The sequence below is a fragment of the Camellia sinensis genome, unplaced genomic scaffold, assembly GCF_055761805.1.
Source record: "Camellia sinensis isolate YWXY unplaced genomic scaffold, ASM5576180v1 Unanchor47, whole genome shotgun sequence".
Taxonomy (NCBI): domain Eukaryota; kingdom Viridiplantae; phylum Streptophyta; class Magnoliopsida; order Ericales; family Theaceae; genus Camellia; species Camellia sinensis.
In genome coordinates this window covers 222669-233125 of record NW_028129345.1, presented here as the reverse complement: position 1 = coordinate 233125, position 10457 = coordinate 222669, and the positions used below count along the sequence as shown (strand labels likewise).

At 34.1% G+C, this 10457-nt stretch overlaps 1 protein-coding gene across 1 annotated transcript; it reads right to left on the bottom strand.

The window, feature by feature from the left end:
• Window positions 1-805: 805 nt before the first annotated feature.
• LOC145817598 (MLO protein homolog 1-like) lies at window positions 806-7597 on the bottom strand. Its single transcript, XM_082912745.1, has 9 exons — window positions 7493-7597; window positions 7329-7389; window positions 6768-6853; window positions 6595-6669; window positions 6252-6340; window positions 6063-6112; window positions 5917-5957; window positions 5626-5704; window positions 806-1075 (listed from the first exon to the last, which is right to left on the bottom strand). The coding sequence occupies exons 1-8, from the start codon at window positions 7595-7597 to the stop codon at window positions 5672-5674; spliced, it is 540 nt and encodes a 179-aa protein (XP_082768871.1). The 3' UTR covers window positions 806-1075; window positions 5626-5671.
• Window positions 7598-10457: the final 2860 nt, after the last annotated feature.

Below are 10457 nucleotides of genomic sequence, written 5' to 3'. Positions count from 1 at the left end.
TTAAATTATATTATTTTTTTGGTAAATTAAAATTATATACTTTGTTTACCATTGACTTTATTCTATATTGATGGTCTGTTTGTTTCGGTATATATATATATACACTACTAAAAAAAATACTTTTTGCGACCGCCATAAACCGTCGCAAATAATAAAAAACAGTCGCAAAAGACTTTTTGCGACGGCCCATGCGACGGCGGCAAATGGGGGTCGCGAATATGGGGGTGGCAAATACTTTTTGCGATGGCAAAACAACGGTCGCAAATTATTTGCGACCACCTAAACTACTTATGGCGACCCCTATTTTGCCGTCGCAAAAAACAAAGAAAAATACTAACATGATCTTTGGCGACCATCTTGTTACCGTCGCAAAAAATTAAAAATAAAAATAAAAATTAATAAATAAATAAACAAATTGTGAAACATTAAAGCCCTTTTACCTATCCAGCTGTTTATCAAACAAATTAGACAAATCAAACCCACAGCTAACCTCTAGATATTCTTACTATTTTCTTCAACTATTAAAGCTTGAACAAAATAAAAACAAAAAATGTCACAATTAAACAATTACTTTTAATATGTGAAACTTTTTTTCATCATATTCCAGTTGGGGTAATATCTGTCAAAACACTTCCAGTATACAATACTACTAATAGAACTTATAAAAGGCGTGTCAATGAAGCACAAGCATTTTAAAGCCCAAATGATGAACTAAAGGTTTAAGATCTAACACGAGGCCTTTCAAGGACTGGGAACATCATTGTGAGAAGACATAAAAATGCAATCAAGTAAAGACAACCAAACATGCAGAACTAAGCTTCTTATGGAGCTCATCCAATTCCGATTGATAGCATGAGAAACCACATGTTTTAACAGCATTAAAATCCACAAGCAAAAATAAAGGTGAATAACCAGTAGCAACAATAATTCTTTGTTCTCACATGATAAAAAAATCTTATTCCAATCTCTAATCAGAGTAAGAGGGGAAGGGGAATGGAGGCAGGATAAGACAAATCATTGCTTACTTCTAATATCCATACTACCCTTGTTTTTTACCGGTCATACCTGCAACCACCTGCAAAGATGCAATCCGAATAATCAAATTAGTTAAAATTATCCGTGCACAAAATTCTTCCATCAGGTACATATATATTTGAAGTAGTACATAAAATGCCCGTAACGTAAAAAATCACTTTCGAAATGTTGAAATGCAAAAAAAAAAAACCTTAGGGGTAAAGTACATGGTTTTTATAGGGGAAGAATCCTAGTAATTTTTCTAGGCAAGACATCAAAAAGGAGCCCAAAACTCCACTTATCAAGGTCTAGAGAAAGCAGCCGGGAAGCACTAGGGTCTACAAAAGGCAGCTATTGGAAGATGCCTAGTGATTACAATAACATCCTAATCTCATCATACCAGCACCAAATATAATATAAGGCCCACCATTTGATAAGTCATACAGTTAATTAAATTACTAAGAAACATCAGATGGAAGGACTGGAATACTGGCACCATTTGTTCACTACTCTTGAATTTCAAATCCTCAAAACAATTTTGATATCCAAATTAAAAATTCAAAATCCACTATCGAATTCAATGTATTTCTGCTGATGCATGTGGATTTAAACATGTTGCCAGACAGAGTTAATGGCATATCTATAAGCTATTCTGATTATTTCTGTTGTCAAAGGAAAACCTGCGACATTCCTTTGTACTGTGATTGTACAGTATTGATTGAAGGGCAGTGCAGTCCATAAAAGAAAATCAAAGATAGGACATGTTTATATATATAGTTCCAGCACATGATTAGAGAGAAAATCACAGTATATACGCATAATATGTATATAAAAATCACAGTTTATATATATAGTTCCAGCACATGTTTATATATATAGTTCACAGTTTATATATATAGTTCACAGTTTAGAGAGAAAATCACAGTTTATATATATAGTTCCAGCACATGTTTATATATATAGTTCCGACATTCCTTTGTACTGTGATTGTCCCAGCCCCAGCCCCAGAAACAGAACCAGCCTCATCATGATTAGAGAGAATTCAGTTAAACATTGCACAAGGAATACCAAAAGCACATGTTTATATATATAGTTCCAGCACATGTTTATATATATAGTTCTGCGCTCTTCATTGCAGTAGAGGTGTTTATTGAGTGAACATGGGACCTGTAACTTTGTTTATTCCAGCACATGTTTATATATATAGTTCTGCGCTCTTCATTGCAGTAGAGGTGTTATATTTGGGTAATCTAATTGGTAGTTCAATAAAAACTGATGCTTCTACTTTTTCTATATTGGTTTTATAATGTTCTAGAAATTCATGTGTTTCATTCAATATCAAGTTGGTGGATAGCTAGGTTCTTAATCATTTGAAGCCATATAATTAATAAATGACATAATGTACCTGTTCTTTCGCGTAGGGCATGAAAAATTGAGTATTTGTGCTGCATACATTCTCTTCATACACAGCAAATATCACAAATACATGCATGGGGAAATATAGTGATATCCTTCAAGAACTTCATACACAGCAAATATCATAAATACATGCAGAAATATAGTAGAGTGGCATACCTATTCATTTTCTTTTGAAGCTTGCTGCCCACTAGATGCATCTGACACCTACAATATGTTAGTATAATGTGTTAATAATTTCCATATGTATATATGCAAATTGATAAAACGTAAAATTCGTCAATTTGTAAGTATTGCACCTCTCTCAAGCTCATACTCCCAGCCATACCCTGTGACTCTAAGAACAAAACACGTGCCGTTAGGTTCTTGATCATCGTAGTGAACCTAGACTCAACGTCTTGTGTCACACGCTGTGTGATCTCATCAATAAATGAAGGGGCTGCTAATGATCTTAGATTCAACCTGTTCAATAATTTTTCCAGAAGATAGATCATTGATGCAATACATTGAGAAGCCACCATGGCCTAATGTAATATTGCTTTTGATCATATTACTTTCGTCATAAATTAGTTTATTTTTTTTATTTTGTTTCCCCCCAATGTGGTTATCCCTTGCGATGAGTTGGAATAACATCTGTAAAGTTTCTAATGTGACACCCAAGGCATGTGATGCTCTTTTATTTGTAACGAAAATATGGGCAGTATGCACCAAGAGCATGCAATTACAATCAGGCTAGCTTGAGGTGTCTTATTTTGTCCATTTTTCATTTAGATTTTCAAAACATAATGAGGAAGTTGTGCATTCGTGGGATTTTGTTTAGGAGTGTAGGGGCATTTGTTAATAAGATTTTAGACGCTTAGGGTATGCGAAGTTTCATACAATGCACAACTCTACTCAACTCCTCTTGGCAATACCTCAATCAAACTACTCATGTTAGACCCAATGACAGTCTACTGTCTACGCTACCATTGTAGATGAATAAAGTTAGTAGATTGTGATGTTTGAATTATTTTGATCCAGAATTGAGAATATAAAGCCAAGAAGAGAACAAAATGAAACAAACAAACAGACTACCATAAACAGCATCCAAATCAAGCGAAAAAAAAAAGAAAAAGGCAGTTTGGTGTTGCTTTCTAGTACAATTGTTAATACAACTTCCCAGAATTAGGTCACTCACTCTAAAGATAATCTGCATGGATATTAGCTTTCAAATAATAGCATCCACATTCATTTCTTAAACCTTCTAGCTAATTAACAAACCAATGAACATTAAAAAAATAAAAAATAAAATTTAAAAATTAATCTAAATTGGAAGGATCTGAAACAGCTAACATATTTCATAATAGGCCACTTGTCTCTTTCCTCATGACATTAAAAAAACAACTCCAAGTTACATAAGTAAGAGTAAATGCATAAGTAAGAGTTTAAATGCATAATAGGCCACTTGTCTCTTTCCCCTTTTAAAAATTTGCATAAGTAAGAGTTTAAATGCATCACTTTGACTAGAAATCTGCATGGTTATTAGCTCTCGAATAGGTTAAAAATGGACAAACGATTACTATACTTTTGGGAGAAAAATTGTTGCCTCAAAAATAAATAGGAGGATTTATTAGAAAACCCTTTTTCAAATACTTGTATCTCAATTAATTCATAACATATTCTTATATTGCAATAAGTCCTATCATTTGGATATTTGATTAAACAAATCTTAATTATCATATTTAAGGTATATTATAGACAATTTTATCTTTACAAATTTTTTTTGAATTTTTAGCAACTTGATAATGTAAACATTCATATATATTTTTTTAAAGATTTGATGTGAACATTCATATTTAACAGTGTGAATATTCATATCATGAAACATTCACCATTAATGCGAATATTATTAAGGGTATTTTGGTAATTATATCACCCATAAAACTTATTGAAACATAAAAAAATATTTTAAACTAAGTAGAATATAAGTAGATGAAGAGAGATTTATGAATAAGTAGAATATAATATAAACTTGATTTGGTACGGATTACACATTCCATGTTTTGAAACATTTCTAGATATTTTTCTATGAGTACATAAACTGATACATACAGATGAAATTTGCAAAACTTATTTTACAAACTATAAGGCTAGTATGTTATTTTAGTGGGTTTCATTTCAAAATCAAATTTTGTCATTGAATGTCACCATATGTGGTTAAGATTGTGAGGTATTGAATTATATAATTTCAATATACATAAATCTCAAACACCTGATTTAATAGTTGAAAGTGGATTGAGACAGAAGAATCAAGGGATTTAAGGACACAAAATCATGTGCCCACAAAATTTATCATTCTTCTACATGCACAGAATCCGATTCGATTCAGTGAGAGAATTGTGTTAGGTTGCATGATCAAATTCAGTACATTTAGAATTTTCCCAAGATTTATCACAAAAGGTCATCTAATTTTTGGGCCTTTGCATCTATTGCCAAGAAATTAAAGAGGGTTTAAGTTGATTAGAGTATAAGCTAGATTTGTCTACATTAATGCAGGTGTCAATAAACTTGGATGCAAATGGTGAATGCCAAGAATGTTCAGTGAAGTCATTGAATGAATGGAAAAAAGCATCAGATTTCCCAGTGATAAATCAAGACTACTCAGGTGCCAAAAACACATACATTTATGCAGCAACGACCTCTGGTTCAAGCCAAGCATTGCCACATTTCCCATTCGACACAGTGCTGAAACTAAACACTTTGAACAAGTCAATCCCCAAAACCCCCCAAGTTATGTTTTCAAACAAGATTTCGAAGTTACAGTCGCATTTTGAAAACACGACTTCGTAAAATAGAACATAGATTTGAAATATAAGTTTTAAACTGCTTGGATTTGAAAATTTTCTCTTAAAAATGTTAGGTAAAAAACACTAAGGAGCATAGTTTATCTTGAAATCTTAGAGCAGCCATGAACTTTGAAAGTTTTCATCAAACTTGGACTTGAAAACTAACATTAGTGCCCCATGGCTTATCTCATAAGCACGCTTCTAAGTGAGAACGTCTATCCTAACAATGCTTGCTCACAAAACTAATTTAATCACAATCAATCAATCCAATCATGCTAAAACTAATTTAAAATCCTACAACTCAGTTATAGATAGTGAGAAAACACGCATCGATTAGTTTGAAATGAAGGCATTGAGGTCGTTGTCTAACCTTAAATCAATGAAATAACTGTCAACATTAAGTCTCTCAGAAGTCCTTATATGCTAGCTGAGTTAGGTTTGGGCTTGACCTGTAATAACAGAAACGAGAGTTAAAAAAATATTAGATCTAGAATTTTTTCTTTCCTAAATAGAACATGTCTGATTGATATTCAAAGCACATGTAGCAGCCATGAAATGAACAGCATATTCAACAATTTTGCAGAGAGAAGTAATTTGAACAATTCAAGCGATGAAGTGTTTCCAGTAAGGAGCTTCCAAATTACTTACATGTCTTACTTACAATGAGTGGCACTAATGAGATCCAGGCAAGCGTGTACCAGCCTACACAAGTTTTAGAAGATAAAAATTATGATTTTATATAATCATGAAAGACTAAAAGTGAATTTAGTCTGATATCATCAAACAGAAACAGAGATGTTTGCTTACTGTAAACATTCAGCAGCAGTAAGATGACAGCAAAAACCCACAGTGGGAAACTGCAAAATCAACCCAAATTTAAAAAAAAAAAAAAAAAATCATTAGCATATAAGTGTCTTGGTAGATTCATTAAATGATATTCCCAAAGCCAGTGAGGAATATAGTTGACAATATTGAAAGAAGAAATGATGAAGTTACCTTATTCCCACCACCACCTTGAAGTCATCTTCCATGGATCTCTTAATATATTTGTGGAAATTAAATTTGGTATTTGGAGCAAAATGTGCCTACATACATATATTTATCAGACTTAATCTGTTGGGACATACCAGAATTGGTCATGCATATAATTAACATTTTAAAAAGGACTTTAGGCCCTGTTTGGAGTTGCTTCTAGGGGTGTTCATGTTAAGTATCAAATGATTGATGTGTTGTACTTGAATTTGATAGTGGATTTATTATATTGTTCAATTTAAATCGAACATGTCAATCATTTGAGATTCAACTTGAAAATCCTGGGGAAATGAAGAAGCCCACTTACGTTGATAAACCCATTGCGCATAGTTATATATTCCACCTTTGACACCGAACCAAAGAATTGCCTGAAGAATGCAACCTGGAATAAAAAATTATAATCCCATATCATGCTTTGAAATTAGACAATGTGCTATGATATTTTGAACAATTCATAATTACTCTGAGTTATAATCTTACAATCCATCTGATCCCAGGAGTTCTGGAAAATCTAGTATGACGTCTCACAAATGAAGTCTGATGACTAAACCTAAATCTTGCTGGATCTGTTTAAGAAAAAAAAAAAAACTCATCAATAATATTACAAAATCCGAAAAAATTACTAAAAAATAAAAGGAAAATGTTTGGGACCACTTTTGGAGATGATGCCCACATCCCCAAAGTGATCACAGCCCTCCATGTATGTGTGAGGTTCATTCATACATCATGAGTAGTTCAGATTTATGGAGGTCTTGTGGGAGTGGGAATCTTAATCATTGCTCAAAATAAAATATGTGAATTACATTTGTTCCAAGTGTAGCACAACAAATTACACACTTCATTTTCAGGCAATTTTTCAAACTATTTTTTGGGAGCCCAACAATTAACATTAATCAGCCCCTGGAGATTTCGGTCCATAATGTTGCCATTAAGCTGGGCCGTTAAGCTGGCCCTATTTGAAATTTACGAAGGCCCAAACTTAGGCCCAATCTTCATATATAAAAAATAATTAAATGAGAACTGAGAACAGGAAGGAATTACCATTGGTGAATTGATATTCCAAAGATGACGTATCTGATTCCCAACCCTTCCATTTCTTCATCTGGTGAATAAATAATAAATAATAAATAAACTTGATAAACATAGCTGCATCCAAATAGCCTGATATGTAGATTGGAATTTTAAATTGAAGAATGTCTTCACACCTTACACCATTCGAAGTCAAGACCTTTGGTAGATGAAAAAGCTACCCCAGAAAATGAATAGCGGTCCACAATGAGGGTGGTTCCACTTCTCAACTTAGACTCCATTAATGATCTGCAAATACATTGTAGATGATCATGTACAATACAACCTTCACATTTCAAATATTTGCTTGTGTGAACGTCTAAAGTACCAATCGCTAACAGATTACATAGTAGAACATTTGGGGATTATAAATCCAACATTCTAATAACTTTACTGTCAGATGGATCTGTTAATATGAAAGAAAAAAAATGGGACCATTAGACAAACAAAGAGCATAATAACTAAATGATTTCGAAAGTTACAACATCATATTGCGTAGGAGGCAGAGCCCTTGCCCTGCAAATCTGAAAAAGTTCTGTAGACAGCTCCTGCAAAAGGCTTCACTAGTTGGCGATGCTCACAGAATCACTAATATGACTCAAAACAGGTACATGAGAATCTACTAAAAGTGAAACACGTAGCTCAAAAACCGTGTCAATATATTAGTATTAGATTTTGAAAAATGATTGGACCTAATATAAATCGTATAAGGTAACCCTGTGGAAAGATATGATCAACCAAATGGATGTATCCGAACCCGTCATATCTGCAGATCAAACTAAGCCAGAATCAGTGCCACATGACAACAATGTTTTGGATGACATCTGCAAGACTGATGCTTGCAGTTTTTCTTTACTAGAGTAAAAGTCACAAAATAAAATTTAATCTGTCCCCAAATCCAGACCTTTTTTCAGCAAAATGACAACATAATGTTTAACACTAATGTCGGAGTTGAGCATAAAGAAACATTTAGCACTTCATACACAGCTATTGTAACGCCCTCAAATTAAACCCATAATGTACATAGCATTAACGTGCATTATTAAAAGAAAATGAATCTTTTGAATTATTCATCAGAGTACTTTTATTAAAAGTCATTACATGGAACATCAAAATAAATGCCCTAAGGGCTTACATCTTTCCAAGCTAACACTTGGACACAAAAAAAATGAGTATTAACCCATTTACAAGTTAAGCCCTTGGCTTGAATGTTTACATGTAACCTTATTTAAAATAAATAACTAAAGACAAGTCTTCAAAATCCGCATCCTTCCAAACTAAGTCCTGGGAGGTTGCTTATCACCTGAACCTGAAAATGATGTTCCCATAAAGGGTGAGCCACAGCCCAGTAGGAATATACTAAACCACATATAAGCAATGAATAAAGCAATAGTATTTGACAGATGGTTAACCAAGATAATCAACCACTTCATTTTACAGTCTCATGACACTATTGTCTAAGAAACAATTTACTCTCCAATTTTATCAACATGGCTCAGAACCTGGCCAACCTACAACAGTGAATTACATATACCATATTCATATCCTTCCAATATCAACAAACAAATGAGACTCAAGCTCAATTCACAACACTTCATACTTCCAGATTGATACACATTTTAGTGCTGTATCAATAAAACACTTCTATATAAATAAGCACACATAAAAGTGATGCTAATGGAGTCCATCCCCTATCTCCTCCCAAACAAAATCCGGTTTAGAGGTCCATCCCCTATCTTCCCCTAAACCGTGGAGTACATCCCCTATCTCCTCCCACACAAAACAATGTATGCAAATGCAATGCTCAATCAATACACGTATTTTCTGTATCAATGCAATAATCAAAGTAAATGACTTAACCAATGTGATTAGTTTCAGTTATTCCTAATCCACATGCAATGTCTACAACAATCACGACTATCCTCCACCGATAGCCCAAAACAGTTATTTCTAAACAGGAAATAAATGTATCAACTAACATAATTCCAACATTTTCATAGGTGAGTGATTAAACTAACCAACTACACCATTTAATCAATAAATTCATTAATTCCATGAATTCAACTAAATTCCCCAATTTTCCCTGAATTGATTATATAAATTAATTTATTACAACAACTAGGGTTTTCCCGAAAATTACCAAAGTAACCCAACACATCAAAATACCAAAACTTAGAGCAAAACCTATAAAATGGAGTAGGAAATCCCTACCTCAAAGAAAACAACCCAAAAAGGTGAAGAAATAGATGAATGCCCAAAATACCAAAGTGCTCCAAATCGCCAAATGCTCAGATTAAATGGTAGCCCTTGCCTCACTCTATCTTTTTAATGAAGGATCTAGGGTAGAAACACACCCTATGTGGATCAAATCTAAGAAAGAAGGTGAGTAGGGAGAGAGAGAAGTCGAACCTGGGGTTTTGAATCAAAAGAATATGAAAAGACTGATCAAATCCCGCTGCTGTGTATATAAACTGGACAGGCTCGCTCGAGCGAAGACTTGGTCGCTCGAGCTACCAGACACAGAGAAACTACGCTCGAGCCAAGGAAGCCTTGCTCGAGCCAACAACTCAAATGCTCGCTCGAGCGAAAGAAAGCTCGGTCGAGCGAAAAACTCAAACCCTCAGGTCTGAACCCAGACACACGCTCGAGCGAAGGAACTATAGCTCGAGCGAAGGATGAACTAACTCGCTCGAGCGAAGAAAAGCTCGCTCGAGCCAAGAATGCTCAGCTACAGGTCCAAATCAAACACTACCTCTCGCTCGAGCGAACAACTACTCGCTCGAGCGAAGAACCAAAAACCTGGACAGCAACTCTTGGTTTCTAAACCCAACCAACCTGAAACAAACCTGCCCAACACATCCTATAATTCCAAAAGAGAAAATAAGGAAAAACAACAACAACCATTATACAATGACAAAATCTACGGAACAGTCCGGATACAATAATTAAATGGGAAAAGACCAGGGTCGCTATAACCTCCCCTCCTTCAAAGAATTTCGTCCCCGAAATTAAGCATGAATTTTTTTTGAAAACTGATTTTTTTTTTTTCAATTTCCCAATGATATAATATAACCATAATAAACAACTTGACCCAATACTGGT

What these genes read in the sequence shown, in the direction of transcription:
- LOC145817598 (XM_082912745.1), bottom strand. Translation starts at nt 7,597, where the DNA reads ATGGAGTCTAAGTTGAGAAGTGGAACCACCCTCATTGTGGACCGCTAT. An exon ending in GGAATATCAATTCACCAATG is followed by an intron (nt 6,854 to 7,328) that starts GTAATTCCTTCC and finishes TTTCTTAAACAG; the next exon opens with ATCCAGCAAGATTTAGGTTT. An exon ending in TCTCATTAGTGCCACTCATT is followed by an intron (nt 5,705 to 5,916) that starts GTAAGTAAGACA and finishes CTGTTATTACAG; the next exon opens with GTCAAGCCCAAACCTAACTC.